Here is a 16431-nt window from a genome sequence, read left to right as displayed (position 1 = left end):
TATACATGGTTTTGGGAAAATATAAAGAAATGACACAGTGGCATTAAGAATTGACGTCTTCTCAGTTTTTTCGAATTAGGAGACCACCATAAAACTCGAACTATTTTAGTAGCATTTTTGCGATAGAAGTTTCACTTCTCATACAGATTTTGAGTAAGTGTGTTTAACTTGTGTGAGCAAGTGTCTTGTAATCGGGAACGATTTTTCCCCTAAACAACGATATAACACGGATGTTTTTGCTCCCTTAGATCATGGGTTCGAGTCCAGGTGTTTTTTTCAGTATGTATGAAATTGAATTTTTTTCCCGGAAAAATTGAATTGTAGATTTGTCTGCTTATGTTTTGTTGGTTTAGTTGCCAAATCGGTGATTTGTTTCTTGCTGTCAGCGATTTTCATCGTCGATTTAAGTGTTTTTAGTTCGCTCATAAAAATTTCTAAGATTAATACCCCTTCGTTGTATGTTTTCCGTGTTTCTTCTTTCTTATTTTTCGGCTTTAAAGTTTTCTTCGGCCTATATGGTTTCGGTTTATTTTCTATTGGCTTATTCACCTCATTCTGTGTCGCTCCAAAGGCAAAAAAAAAAGAAAAATGATTGATATTTTTTGAAAAGTTCAGGTAGTTTCTGTTGCAAGTTAATTTTTCAACTCAATTGCTCAAAATTTTTGTACAATTTTTTTTAGCATTTTTTGTTTTCGGCTCAATGGGTGTGTACCCTTTTGTCGGCTTAGGTATCGATTGGCCAGTACTAAAATCTTAGTTCGTACTGGTGACTGTGTTTTCGACTGTTTTTCTGAAATTATTTTCATTTTTTCCCAAAAACTGTTTTTTGATTGTTGTTTGGGTCACTGTGAAATTTTTTGTTGCTAACCCGTATGCGTGACAGTGGTTTCCTATATATGGAAGAAAATATGTTTTTTTTTCCTAGAAAGAATTATTTGTATTTATTCTTAATATCAGGCGAGACATTCGATACTCATCGTCTTAAATGTATTTTTTTTCGGCAGTTTTGTGGCTTTTTTTTGGAAACATTGAACACTCTTCGATGTCTTTCTTTATTCTTTCACGCACCATAAATTTGGTATCTTTGTTAAGTCCTGCTGACGCTTTAGTAACTAGCTATAGTCAGACTGTGGTCCAATTATAGTCCTCAATCGAAGTGGCGTGTCAAATCACTTAAAATTTTTTCATTGTTCACGTAATATAAATAGTTTTGAATTTATTCTATAACACTGCAGTTGGTTATGGTTAGTACATCAAAAAATTGATGTTTTATCGTTGGTTAAATCAGCGTTGATTCGTAATAAAACCGTTGGATTGTTTTAAATCGTATTTTCGCCGAAACATTGTAGTGCATCAGAATTGTTTCATTGTGAACTTTCAGATCAACAAAAATGCTGCCTAAGAAAAATGTGCCAAATATGAATCAGGGTTGCATGTTTTTGTGCCTTGTCAGTATAGCCCTTCAAATCAACCGAGTTATCTTGGAGAACAATGAAACCAAAACGGAAGAAGCTGAGCTCAATCCAGCTGCGGCGAACAGGTTAATTTTTCTTCCTTTTACCCAAAAATAATCAAAACTTATATTTTTTACGCGCAGTTAGCCCCTTCTACCGACATTGTGAATCCACATTGAAGCACTTACAGCGTGATTGGAATTAGAAAATGAAATTTTGAATAAAACGTTAGAGGGGTTTACGAAATTAGACGACAAGCAAATTGGACGATCAGAAAATAACTTGCGTGAAATTTGTTTACATACTTAAATTATCCTTTGGCTGAGTAAATACTGGTTGTCCAATTTAGACAATATCTTGCGTGCAAATTGCGTGAAATTTGCTACATACTTAAATTAACTTTTGGCTGAGTAAATATTGGTTGTCCTTAAATTCCGTTTCTTTACGATCGTCTAATTTGCTTGTCGTCTAATTTCCTAGGCCTTAACTTCAGAGCTTGGCTTTTGGAAACGTGATTTAACATGTTTCTATCTCGTGTATGTATATATATATATATAAGATTCGGATTTTGCTTTAAGTTTTCGGTCAATCTCAACATTTACGGATCTACGACGAGGAAGAGGATAGCCTGTACAGATTGTCCCCACCATATTCTTAAGAAATATATGTGAAAATTTTGTTCATGCTTTTTTTTTCAAATTAATGTTGTTTTTGAGCGTAGTGTGATGAAAGGATATGACTAACACCTCAAATTTGGGCGTATTCGACAGTCAAAGAAAATCGACAGTCAAAGAAAAATACGCAACGGTTTTCGTCGAGACATTATATAAAAAAAATCAAAATTTATAAAATTTTCTACGTTTTTTTTGTTTTGGCTATAAACCTCAAAAATTAGTTAACTGGAGTAAAACTGAATTTTCATAGCCCATCTTTTTTATAATTAGCCTGCTCGCCTGCTTTACTCGCTCAAAGTTAGACTAAGACATTTTCTCGACACTGAGATACTTTTTTTTAAACAAAAAAACTAAAATACACCAGAAATCAAAGTTTATCCCTTTTTTCAATGGTCGGAACAAACTGGACAAATTAATGATCATTAAAGTATGCAATGATAACTAATTTAGTGTCTCATGTTCTGTTTTTGTTTGTCTGTTTCTAATTTCATCTCCTAGTGGGGCTTCGTTGACAGAATTTTGGATTTGCTCTCGCTTTTTTTTCTGCAAATGTTTGATTGTTTTTCTTAGGAAGCTGTTCGTGTTGGTGCTGGATGGCCTGTTGCCAAGTGTGACTCAGTCGGACTCCTCCCAGGACCAGCTGGACTCCCTGGGCGCCTCCTTCCCCCTCTCACTCTCCTCAGTGTTCCCACCCCTCACCCTCCCTTCCACTGCATCTCTCCTAACAGGTGCGTCTCTGGTGCAGAATAATTATGCAACTTACTCTATTCAAGTTTCAGGGAACATAGCGGAGATATTTGTAAAGGTCGAGTTAATCTTCGTTTTTTTGTTGATTTTTCACAAATTTGATATTTCACAGATGCACAACATTTCTTTTTATAAGTACAGTTCAAATTCATTTGCTAAAACGAAAGCAAATTCCGCTCTCTCCAATGAACGAAAGTTCAAATGACGCGAAAAAAACTTGAATGGCTTCTAATTTCAAAAATGAATTAGCATTTTAATATACCAACGGCATGAAACAATTACCTATTAATCCAGTATAGGCAATTGTTTTATGCCGTTGGTATATATTAAAGTGAAAATTCTTTTTTGAAGTTAAAAGCCATTCAAGTTTTTTCGCGTCATTTGAACTTTCGTTAATTGGAGAGAGCGGACTTTGCTTTCGTTTTAGCAAATGAATTTGAACTGTACTATACTTATAAAGAAATGTTGTGCATCTGTGAAATATCAAATTTGTGTAAGATCAACAAAAAAAGGAAAATCGAATTGACCTATACAAATGTGTTCGCTACATTACCTGACACTTAAACAATAAGTTGAAATATATTTTAACTTGAGGTGGGAGCGCGCGCCGAAAAAACGCGATTTTTTCGTCAAAAATGTCCAAAAAGTGCCTCAAAACGCATTATGTTTTTCAAAATTTTGCTTGCGCCACCAAAAATTTGGCCAAAAATGGGTCTTTTTAGTGCTTTGCAGAGCTTAAAAAATCAATTTGGCCGACCTACAAAAAAATCTCGAAATTTTTTTGAAAATCCCAGATGCGCAATTGAGGTTTGATAAATTGGGCGCAATAACTCAAAAGATTATAAATTACATTTTTTGGCTAGTAACATAATTAAACTTTTTGACATTTGTTATGATATTATTACTTGGGGTGCGTTCAATGAAATGAAGTTCCAGTATTTTACCAGATCAGTTAACCGAATTACTTCAATTGATTATTGGAAGATTTGTTTCACTGATTTTGCTGAGCTATAAAAATAATTTTCAAAATTTATATCAATTTTTGATTCCCGGATATTAAATTTAAAAAAAAAACAACCATCTTTCAGTTTTGTTAGATTTTTTGCTGAAGAAATTTCAGTTTTTCTGCTAAAATATCGTTGAAGGCAGATTTTTTATCGATTTTTTGTTTAAAGTTTTCTCCTGTAATGCCTAAAAATCGCTCTTTCTTCCTCAATGCACTCTTACAGTCGAGCCAAAAACAAGAGAAAAGTATTTGTTCAGCTACCGGGGACGGACTAATTTTAATCTTGAGTTGGCACAGAAAGAATTAAGGCATGGTTGTGAAGTTTCATTGGTGACCTTGATGAGAAAATATAAGACTAATCTTTTTGAAAGGTCTGCAACCTCATCAGCACAACTTCATCGACAACTTCCTCTATGACTCAGAGGCCAAACTGTCCTTCTCTTACAACACAGACGACGCTGAAGGAGAGATAGACATGTCGACCCAGTGGTGGACTCACTTCCATCCCATATGGACTCATCTGGCCAAAACTGGAGGTAATACTTCTGTCACTGGTATGAATATACCAGAGAGAAGAATTATTGTGTTAATCATAAAGAAAAAATTTATACATGGTTTTGGAAAAAATATATAAATAATTGTCACAGTGGCATTGAGAATTGACGTCTTTTCATTGTTCTCGATTTAGGATACCACCATCAAAACTCAAACGATTTTTGTAGCATTTTTGCGATAGAAGTTTCACTTCTGATACAGATTTTGAGTCAGTATGTTTAACTTGCGGGAGCAAGTGTCTTGTAATCGGGAACGACTTTTTCACCCTAAAAACGAAGTAACGCTGATGTCTTTGTACCCTACGGTCATGGGTTCGAGTCCCGGTCGGAGGACCTTGTTTTTTTTTTTCAGTATGTATGAAATTGAAATTTTTTCCCGGAAAAATTGAATTGTCGGATTGTCTGCTTATGTTTTGTCGGCTTAGTTGCCAAATCGGTGATTTCTGTGTCGCTTCAAAGGCAAAAAAAAGAAAACTGATGATATTTCTTGAGAAGTTCAAGTAGTTTCTGTTGCAAGTTAATTTTACAACTCAATTGCTCAAAATTTTCTTATTACAACAATTTTTATAGCTTTTTTTGTTTTCGGCTCAATGGGCGTCTACCTACATGCCGGCTTAGGTATCAATTGGCTAGTACTAAAATCTTAGTTAATACTGGTGATTGTGTTTTCGACTGTTTTTCTGAAATTATTTTCATTTTTTCCAAAAACTTTTTTTTTGATTTTCTTGTTTCCGTCTCTATGAAATTTTTTTGGACAGCTGGTCTTGGGGAAATAGTAGAGAAATCGTAGAACAAATATATAAATTTAGTTGAGTTTATAAATTTTAAAATCGAATTATTTTTAATCACCGCAGAGAAAAATGTGACAGTGTACGGCTCCAACCTGTGCAAGCCCCTGGACAACCTCGAATGTGTGAAGACATTCGCCCTGTCCAATGCATCCTTGGAAGCTGCGATGAAAGACTCAATTAAGAAAGAGACCAATGTCGTGTTCATGTTCGACCAATTCATTCCCGAAAACGAGTTCGAATTAAAATCCGATTACACAGAGTTAGTTTTTTACTTAAAAAAAAAGAAAATTTTCGTTGTAGGTATCGTCAAAAACTGGGCACTATCATTTTTGGCTAACCGACTCTAAAATTCTGAAATTTTTCAAGAGCCTTCAGATCTACATATACTAACTTTGAGGGGGATCAGGGGCCATACATTTTTTGTCAAAACCTTCAAAAAGTGCCGAAACGGAACATCTGGTACGGCTTTAGGTTATCAAAATTGTGTCTTTTAATTTTTTTGGAGGGACTCCATTTGGAAAATAAATATCAATCCAAAAAAGATCGAAAATTTTTTTTAAAGTTAATAGTCACTGAGTAAAAATTAGTACTTCATTACAATTGCACCTGAAAATTACAAATTCTAATAATATGACGTATTTTTTCTACATTTTGTACTGCTTAGTAATTTTTGTCTAGCCGAATTATTGAAAGTTTCTGTATATTTAACATTGGATGTTCCTTATTAGCTTGGTTTGGTGTGGTCATGAAATTTCAACTGACTAATTCACTTAACATATTTAAAGCAAGCGAGGCAATTGGCAACGGTAAGGTAGAATTGGAAGCACTTTTGGTATGCATAGATGAAAAAGAAGTAAGTGCAAGCAATCGGCCTCCCCGTTTTGAACATGGCGAGATTGAACAAATGAAATGAAGAAATGCTCCAACTTTTTTTAGAATAACATAAGCAGAGATAAAAATGCAATCTATAAAATCTCTAAATGGAGTTTGTTTTTGGGCCCAAAAATTTTGTGAAAAAAAGGAAAGCCATCTCACTTCTCATTAGACACGCTAAATGCAACCAGCATTGCCTTTCCCCAAGCACAAATTAATTAAACTGAGTTTTTCTGCGATTTATCTCCCCTGAGCTTGCTTCTAAACCAATAAGCTGCTTCGCCCTCTGTTTATTTCGATGCAACATAACGTGACTGGTTTCCATAACCCACTCCTCGGCCTCGAGGTGTGAAATACATTAGTTTTTAGTTTAAACTGTTGAATAATAATATTCAACTAGCTATTAAATAATAATAATACTGTTGTCTGTAAAATGCTCGATTGCTACTTTAGATCCGTCTAACGCAGGTAAGCTCATCTGAAACGACCCAACCTGACATCAATTAGTGTGATCATATCTGTTGATAATTTGTTAATGAACGTGTGGATTTTTAAGAGTCGATGAACGTAGTTCAGACTCTTATATAGGTCGCGATGATTTTTTTTCAGGAAAAGTCATAAAATTGGTTCAGGCTCAAATTTACTTTTTCGGGTTTGTTTTGATTTTTTAAATTCCATTTCTTTTCCTTTGTTAAAAGGATGACAAAATCCACTATCGAACAGCAAAAGTATAAAGGTCGCGAAAAAAGGGATTGTCTTCAAGTTTCGAAAGCGGAGTTAATTTTTAGATTTCCCAGATCTTGTTTTCTCAAATTGGGTCAGTTTTATCAAAAATCGCCCATCGTAAATTCTTCTAGAAACTGACAGATTTTACAGGCTATCTGTTTTTTACCTTTGAGATAAGCAATGGTATTGCAATCGGGTACTAGACTTTTTCCGTTAATAACTTTGTTCACAGAATTGTCAAAATTAGGAATGATAAATTTAGGCTCAGTTGATAATAAATTCAATTTGGTGGTTCTGCGGAACACTTGGTCTGGTGCTAACGATTACGCTTGGGATGGCAAAGGTCTTGGGTTAGAATCTGACAGGACCTGTTTTTTTTTCAAACGGGAAATATTCCGTTTCGAAAAAAGTTGTCGGCTGATTATTTGTCAGCTTATATTTTGTCGGCTTAGTTGCCACATCGTAAAAATATTTTGTTTTGCTCTACGCAAGCTAGCTTGTTGTTGTTTTTAGTGTTTTTTCTGTTATTTATAATTTCATTAACCTTGATTTCGTATATTTTTTTCCGCTTAAAAACTTTATTTTGCTCAAATGATTCGGCTTAAATTTCACCGGCTTAGTGGCCTATTTTTGAGTGGTTTGAAGGTAGTCATATTGTTTATGCTCCCCCTAGATTGCACGAAATGCTAAAATTTGTAATAGAGTTTTTACTTTTTTATTTCAAGATTTTTTGTTTCGGCTTTTTTTCTTTTCCTTTTTGTCTTTTTGATTTTATTTCGGCTTAAGAGGTTTCTGCTGAGGTATTTTCGGCTTTTTACCGCTTGGTTAATTTTTTTCTGATGCTTATTTCACATTTTGTTGTCATGGCATGTTTTTGTCCCAAAACTAGCCTTATTCATTTTTATAGATGTAGTTTTTTTGACATTTTCAATTTTTTCGAAGTTGCTTGTTTTGTAACGCAAAAGGTGCGAAGCTCAGCTTCGCTTCTGTGTTGAACAGTTGGCAATTCGATATATTAAATAATCTTGAAACAGTTTTAGGCTCGCTGCAATCTAATTTTCAAGTAGAAAAGCTTGGAAGTGCAAAAACTAACGGTTAAGATTGCTCGGTCCGCGTATATACCGCTGAATACATGCATACAGCTAAGTTTATTAAAGTCAAAAAAGTCTTGGGTTTTATAAAAAGTAGTAGTGGAATTGAACAAAAGTTTTTTGTGAGGCAAATATGATAATTTAGGCTTCAATGTGATGAGTAAGAAGTTTTCTGTGTTTGATTTATGTGAGTCCTATTGGTGCAAAATATATCTTACGTAAGCAGCTTCATTTTTTCCGAATAAATACTCTAACAATAATTCTCATGAATAACAATTATTTTATCAAGTGCATTTGGTGGAATTGTTCAGAGATTGTACTCTAAATAACTTAGTTCAGACTGTCGTCATAATTTTTTTTCCAAGAAAAGTCTTAAATTTGTTCAGGCTTAGATTTACTCTTTCGCGCCTTGACTTCTGATTTGTTTAAGTTCAGTTCCTTACCGTTGTTACCTTTGCAATCTCCGCTATCGAGCAGCAAAAGTGTAAAGATCACCAAAAACGTGATCCATTTCTGATTTCGAAAATGGAATTGAAAAATTATCAGATTTCGCAGTGAAATAGAATTTTTACTTACTGATCCAATTTTCTCAAATTGGATTATTTTTATATAAAGAATTGTCAATCATAAATTGTTTTAGAAATTCAAAGGGCTTAAAGGCAGTTTTTTCTTGGATATTCGAAAGTTGAGATTTTTTTCAAAAAACAAGCCAGTATTTTTTCTGATTACTTGCGTTCATTGACTCTATTCCCATTGTCTCTCGGCTACCTTAAAGTGATTTTCATTTAAATAGGTCTAATGAGTTTTCTTGTTTATTTTAGGGGAAAAAGTTGCTCACGCGCAAAGTTTTTCATGGTCCGATTTTTGATTTCTTTTGAATTTCACTTTATTGTTTTGTTAAAAGGAAGGCAAACGCTTTAAAATAACGCTTATCAATTAAAAAAAGTGTTAAAGTCACAAAAAACGTGAATAAATTCTATTTTTAAAAATGGATGTTAATTTTTAAGATTAATGAACGTAGTGATTTTTTTTTGTTTTTTTTTAGGAAAAAGTTTGTTCATGCTCAATTTTTTTTTCGTGGCTTGACTGGTGGTTTTTAAAAGTAATGAACGTAATGAGTACTCTTATAGAGGTCTTGCTGATTTTTTTTCAGGAGAAATTCTTAAAATTTGTTCACGCTCAATTTTTATTTTTCGCGGTTTGACTTGTAATTACTTTTTAAGTTCAGTGCATTTCTTTTGTTGAAAGGAAGGCAAAATCTACTATCGAACAGCAGATTTGTAAAGGTCACGAAAAACGTGGTCGACTTCTAATTTCCCAAAATGGAAATAAATTATCAGATTTCCCAGCGAAATAAAAGTTTTACCTGTTTGTCCAGTTTTCTCAAATTCGGTTAATTTTAACATCAAAGTCTCCATCATAGATTGTTCTACAAATTCAAAGAGCTTTAAGGCCATCTGTTTTTTTTTCAAAAGTTGAAAAATTTTGAAAAAACAAGCCAGTTTTTCTTTTCAGTTTTCTTGCGTTCATTAATCTCTTCCAACTGTCAGTTGGCTATGTTTTGAATTTCTAGACCAACAAAATTATTTATTGATCCTTTTTTCTGTTAATGCGATGAATTAATGAAAAATATTGTCAGTCATAAACAATATTTGCAATTCAAAAAGCTTCCACGTGTTATAGTTTAAGAGTTAACAAATGCTCAGAAGTCTTTAACCAATTTTTTTTTGGTTTCCTTGTTTTTATACACTTTTCCAACTGTCTAATGGCTATGTTTGATATTTTAGACAACACTTCATTCTCGTATGATTCATACAAAAACTTAAGTTTTTTCTAATTTTCTTTTATTAAATGCTATTTATAGGGTGCTAGCGACGGCCAAACATCATCTGTTCCAACACTGCCAACATATGAAGTCTCTGGCCAAAGAATTAGATCTTGAAGACTTCAATGTAATAGTGACTGGCAACAGAGCTAGGACAGCAGACAACTTCTACTTCGTCAACCTCTACGACGACGTCTTGTCCAAGTCGGCCGGCAATGTGTTCAATGACGTCAGCTTCATGCCTCCTCGGATCCAGTCTCAGTACTTTTCACTCTACAGCGATAAGAACGCATCGGTATCACTACTTTGCCTGGCCTGGCGCTTATGTGCTTTTCTGAAGTTCAGTCTGTGGCTCTAGTTTTTTCGCGATGAAGTAAAAGTTGTTTCAAATAAAGTTTTTCTGTTACTTGCTTGCATTTGAATTGTGGTAAAATGAATCTAAATAAATTTACAGGCTAAGCAAAATTGGTTAACAGAATGAAAGACCTAAAATGAAAAGTCAAATTTTAGAAAATTAAGACCATCTCTAGAATTTTTGACGATTTTCATATATTTACGCTTGCGATTAGAAAGCGTTATCAGATTGGAATTAATATTTTTTTATTGGAACAACGTGTTAAGTAAAATCAGTTTTCCATTAGCGTGCTGGAATGACATGCTGAAATGTTTGAATTGTGGCTTAGTATCTGATCTCTGAGCTGGAGCAAGTGACGACTGAGCTGAAGGTGTACAGCACGGAGGAGTTGGACATGAGAGTGGGGAGCAGACTGAGTGAGTCACTCTACCCTCCACAGGCACTCATAGTCGCAGACCATCACTTCGTCATGGCCACACAGGTAAATGCTGGCTCCTCTACAAACTATCTTCACTTCACTTACAATCAAACAACTCTTCGCTTAGTTAGACACACTCGCTGTTTGTTCATAAACAAAATGAGTTTGTCCTTCATTTTGGTAGTCCTCTAATTTTTTGGTCAACAAAAATTAAAATTGGCGAGAAAAATTGCACTAATTGACGTGCTGTGAGGTTAATTATGATTTTTGCTGAATGATTTCAGGCCTGGTAAGAGTAATTTAATTTGGTTATCGAGCACAAGAAGATTATCAGAGATGACATAAACCGTCAGTTAAAAGCAACCATTGTTATTAAGGACAAATTATTCATAAACCTCGAGCGCAATGAATACTGTAATGAATTGTTAGTCTCTTCAGATCTTGGATTTAAGACCTTTTATCCACAAAGGAAAGGCAATCACAACTTGTTACGTTTAACCGCTGTTGTGCTCTTTTAGCATGCATGCATGTTTAGTTAGCGCTTGCTGTTTGTTATACTGTTAGTGCTCGCCTTTTGTTTCAGGCTAGAGAACCCATGTACGCGTTGCTGGATGGAGTGGATTTGAACTCGCAGTCATACGCAAATACTGCCCTGCTTGCCTTTGGAACAGGTTCGAATCGCGTCACTAGAAGTTTTTCACTCTAGATCAAGTGTCGCTTAATTCATTCTATCAATGCAGTAAGTCAATTTCCGCAAATTTTGACATCTATGAGCTTTACTTTTGATGTCTGGAGAGTGGAGGTGTACACAACCGCTACAGTCGCTTTTGTTCAAAAATCTTTTTCCATTCTGAAATAGGTTTGATACTTCTCCATTACGATTGCCAAGATTTTATTAAGATATATTCATTCCGGAAAAAAAAGTGAACTGGTTTTCATATTTGCAATTTTTTCTTGTTGCTTTAAAAATAGAATTGCCAGCCACAAATTTGAGGAGTTTTCTATTCCAGATACTAATCTATCCGTTGTTCTAATTAGTTGATTAGGCGTCCAATCTGTTTTTACACAAGCTCGCAATTTAAAGTGCTCATTTATTGGCACTTTGCTGCAATGCATTGGCAGTGTAATAGTATGTGTTCTCCGCTTCATTAGTGACTAGCGTTTCAGCGCTTTAAGCATCACTGGCTCTGTTGTAAGAGAGTCGATTTGGCTGCTGGAGGTCTGTGGATCAAGTCTTGTAGAGGGCAGTCGTTATTTTATCATTTCTTGTTTTTTTCTTAAACCTTTTAAAGCTACTTCTTGGCGTATTGTTATTTGTTTTTTGCTAAGTGCAGCTTCGCCTTTGTTCAGATTCAAGTTTTAGGGAGAAAAGTTTAACCAGGTTTTGTGGAAGTACTGGAAACTGGAATATTTTTGGCAATTCGAAATATTGAATAATCTTGAATAAATTCAGGCTCGCGGTCATCTAATTAAGAGTAATGAACGTAGTGTAGACTTATATAAGCCTTGCTGATATTTTTGCAGGAAAAAGTCTTCAAATATTGATGCACTTAGGTATAATGCACTTTTTGAGTTCAATTGAATTTCATCTGCTGAAAGACCTAATTAGCACTCTCCAAATACGAATGTGGAAATGGCGCAAAAAAACGTGAACGATTTCTAGTTTCGAAAGTGGAATTTATTTTAAGATTTCCTAGCGCAATAAAAATTTTACCTATTGATCCAGTTTTCTCAAGTTGGGTTCATTTTATCAAAAAAGCGCCAATCATTAATTGTTCTAGAAATTCAAAGAGCTTAAAGGGTATCTATTTTTTCTTTGAAAATCTAAAGTTGAGATTTTTTCAAGAGATTTTTTAAAGAAAGTCCGTGTTTTTTGCGTTTATTACTCTTTTCCAATCTTCGATTGGCTATGTTTTTCAAGTAGAAAAGCTTGAAAGTACAAAAACGAACGGCAAAGATCGGTCCGCGTATATACCGCAGAATGCATTCATACAGCTATTTTATTAAAGTCAAAAAGTCTTCGGTTTGAAAAAAAAGAGTGGAATTGAACAAAAAGTTTTTCTGAGGCAAATAGGATAATTTAGGCTTCAATGAGTATTTAATTTATGTGATTCCTATCGGTGCAAAATATATCTGACATAAGCAGTTTCATTTTTTCCGACTGGATAATCTAACAATCATTCTCATTTATAACAATTATTGTATCAAGTGCATTTGATAGAATTGTCCAGAGATTAAACTCTAAATAACTCAGTTCAGACATTCGTCTTGATTTTTTTCCAGAAAAGTCTTTAATTTATTCAGGCTTAGTTTTACTATTTCGCGCCTTGACTTTTGATTTTTTTAAGTTCAGTTCATTACCTTTGCAATCTCCGCTATCCAGCAGCAAAGGTGTTAAGATCACCAAAAACGTGATCAATTTCTGGTTTCGAAAGTGGAATTTAAAATTATCAGATTTCGCAGCGAAATAAAATTTTTACTCGTTGATCCAATTTTCTCAAATTGGATTATTTTTATAAAAAACAGTGTCAATATAATTTTTAGATCGAAAGTTGGAATACCGTCAGCGGAAAAATGTTTTTTTTGTTCAAATATCAATTCAAGCTCGGCTTTGCCAATTTTTAGCTTGAAAATTGCTTAGTCCAGTTTCGCCTCTACAAAGTCTCAGACAACTGTAACAATGTTTCGAAAGTTATCTTTCACCTCTCACTTGATCTCAACCATTGAACTCCCTGTCGTTATTTTTCGCATGTTTAATTAGCAGATATTTAACAAAGCATCGCACAGAAGTTCAGCTTTCTTGCGTTAATACCCCATTTTGCACGAATGTTTCAAATTTTCATGTGATGCATTGGTAAATATCTGCTAATTAAGCATGCAAATATTATCGACCGACAATTGAAGTGTATGGACTAATTGAGGACTACAAGAGTTTTTAAACATTGTTACCCTTGCGATCAGCACAGTGTATTATTACGAACCCTTCTTTTTTTCTAACCTAACTCGCAAATAAAAGTGTTCGTTAAAAGTGTTCACTTATTTGGCAATTTCAATGTAGCATTGGAAATAGCATAGCATCTGTTCTCTGGTTATTTTTTGGCTAGTGTTTGGTATCAATAATGCTTCGCTGACTGAGGGATTAGTGTCTGAGTCTCGTAATAACTGGGTCGTAAGTACGATTCTGAGAGGTGGCCGATTTTTTAAATAATTAATTCGAGGCTAATTTCTAATTTTTATTATTGCACTGTACAGAGTTGCTTTTTCTCGTGTTCTCGCGAGTGTTTGCGGAGCGAAGCTTCGCCTCTGTGTACATTTTTATTTGACAATGTATGTTGGTTTTCCATGTACTAAATGAAATTTTCTATATTTAAATTGGTATTTATCTTGATTTGTTTGAGAATTTCTTATTCCATTTTCTAGAGCTTTTTTTTATCTTTCTCTCGCTTGTGTTTGCGAAGCTTCGCCTCTGTGTTCTATGTGATTTGTGCAATAATAACTGATTTCTGTGATGGTTTTCAGAATTCGTGGCTCAGCCCATTCCAGTGTCTGGCTCCATAACTGACGTGTTCTTCCTCATCTGTGACGTCATGCAAGTGGATCCCTCCTCGGAGGATCAGCCACAGACTCAAAGTGGAGACGGATACGCCCTGGCGGGAATGTTGAAGCGGAACCCACAGACTAGCAAGCCACTGCACCCCTTTGTGGTGATAGCAGTCGCATCAGTCATCTGTCTGTCTTTCCTCTCAATGGTCGTCTTTCTCATCATCAGAAAACAGAGAATTGAGTCACAATATACGTGAGTTATTCCTCGTTTTATGATCTCTGTTTCGATTATCGTAGGTGAGGGTGAATTTTGTATTCGGATGTTTTTAGCTGAAACTCAGGTACCGCAAGGATTCGTTTTATAGAGTATGGTATCATATTGAAGCCTTCTTAGTCGTTATTTGGTTTGCTGTAAGTATTCCAAAAAGCTGGCCTGTTTAGAAAAACTAGATTGAAATTTGAGTTTCTTAAACGAAGTTATAGCGATAAACAGTCACCGACTCTCTAAGATGTCGTAACTGAAGCAACGAAATTATTGCTGCAAAAAGCTATTACGAATCGAATGATAAAATTGATCGCAGTCCTACCGGCTGAAAAAGAAATATATATAATATATATTTTTTGAATAAATGACCGTGATCAGAAGGATTGCGCGTCAAAAAAAAACTAGTTTTTGTTCCTCAAACTACCAAAAAATGCTCCTAATTTTCGTTCTTTTCATTTTAAAAATCTAGGTCTAAGAACAAAAATTAGGAGCAGTTTTTGGTAGGTTTAGGAACAAAAACTAGATTTTTTTTGCCGAAAAATTCCTGCGTACGCCGGTACTGAAATGTTGAAAAAATTGATCATGCTGCCTTAAAATATTAACAGGCTTACAATCGCTTGCGAAATTCCCTGAAGCTAACTAAACCTTCTTCAAATGTATTATTGAAATAGTGGTTATTGTTAGTCTGTGTTTTAGGGTACCCAAAAGAAGTTCCAGTGATATCGAATTACATGACATTAACACTTGAATTTTCTCCAGATTATAGATAAAAACAATAACTCTATCATTTACCATTTTGCTGTGTTCTATTGTAAATAAACTGATTAGATGTACAAATTGATTTCCAATTTAATTTGCTATAAGAGGTATACATAAGAAAATTTTAGTTATCAAGTTGAGTTGTTGGTCGACAAGAACGAAATACTTTACCCGGAAGCTGTACAAGTTTTTTCTATGTCGAAGCTCAATTCATTCTCTTCGCTAATTACACTGGTTAGCTTGTGAGCATTAGTTTATTAGTACGAACCGTCTTTTGTTTCTAACCTAACTCGCAAATAAAAGTGTTCATTAATGTGTTCTTTTTTTATTTGGTGGCACTTTTGCAATAATCACTATCTGTAGCATTGCAAATTTCATAGCATCTGTTCTCTGCTTTATTTGGGGCTAGGTTTTGTGATTTATTGAGTGTCAGTGGCTAAGTGGTTAGTGCGTACGACTATGTCGCAGATCGAATCCGAGAGGTAGCCGAATTCTTACACTTCGAGGCTTATTTCTACTTTTTATTGCACTTTATAGAACTGCTTTTTGTCGTGTCTTAGCTATCTGTTGCAAAGCGCATATATTAATAAATTGGAACGAGCCAAATAACACATTGAGTTAATTAGATTTTTCACAATTCCCAGCAGAATATATCAAGCAGAAATATTTTCAATTGCGAGAGCAAGCGACTTGTAATCGGGAACTGGACGGACTTTTTCCCGTACAAAAAAAAACGTTTTTACACAAGCAAAGCCTATGTTATTCGAGGCTTACTTCTACTTTTTCTTATGCCACTTGATAGAGCTGCTTTTTGGTCTTGTTCTCGCAAGAGTTTGCGACGCGCAGCTTCGCCTCTGTGTCTAACACAAGCAACGCCGTTGTTACGCAAGCAAAGCCTATATTATTCGAGGCTTATTTCTAATTTTTCTTATGTCACTTGATAGAGCTGCTTTTTGGTCTTGTTCTCGCAAGTGTTGGCGAAGCAAGCAAAGCTTGTGTTTTTACACAGGCAAAGCTTGTGTTATAGTATGAGCTCTCTTTTTTTCCAACCTAAGTCGCAAATATTATTGCCACCAAATGTGTTTCTTTTGATCAATAACCAACTATTATATTACAAATAGCACTTTAGCTTCAAGGTATCATGGATCTGTCGTAGAAGCAGGGAAGGAAGGAGACCAGCATCAAAATAAAAGGGTTCAAACCTGTGCAGTGTCGGATGTTTTTATTGAGCTTTTTCGTATACTAGCTAAAATGCGTCCGCTCTATAAATTGAGGCATGTTACTTGGTAAATTTCTTTTTTCAATTTGCCTGGTACTGCTAATGCGTCATAATTGGCTGTTGTCACTTAG

The 16431-nt window shown here is 34.7% G+C and overlaps 1 protein-coding gene across 1 annotated transcript; it reads left to right on the top strand.

Moving 5' to 3' along the window:
* The first annotated feature begins 1227 nt into the window (after positions 1-1227).
* On the top strand, positions 1228-15187 carry LOC134845544 (glycerophosphocholine choline phosphodiesterase ENPP6-like). The gene is made up of 9 exons (XM_063862477.1): positions 1228-1540; positions 2699-2856; positions 4253-4417; positions 5290-5485; positions 9781-10036; positions 10425-10577; positions 11098-11185; positions 14034-14310; positions 15019-15187. The coding sequence occupies exons 1-9, from the start codon at positions 1392-1394 to the stop codon at positions 15068-15070; spliced, it is 1494 nt and encodes a 497-aa protein (XP_063718547.1). The 5' UTR covers positions 1228-1391; the 3' UTR covers positions 15071-15187.
* Positions 15188-16431: the final 1244 nt, after the last annotated feature.

Source organism: Symsagittifera roscoffensis, chromosome 5 (genome assembly GCF_963678635.1).
Source record: "Symsagittifera roscoffensis chromosome 5, txSymRosc1.1, whole genome shotgun sequence".
Lineage (NCBI taxonomy): Eukaryota > Metazoa > Xenacoelomorpha > Acoela > Convolutidae > Symsagittifera > Symsagittifera roscoffensis.
Note: the sequence above shows the minus strand (reverse complement) of the source record. Positions and strands in the feature narration are given on the sequence as shown.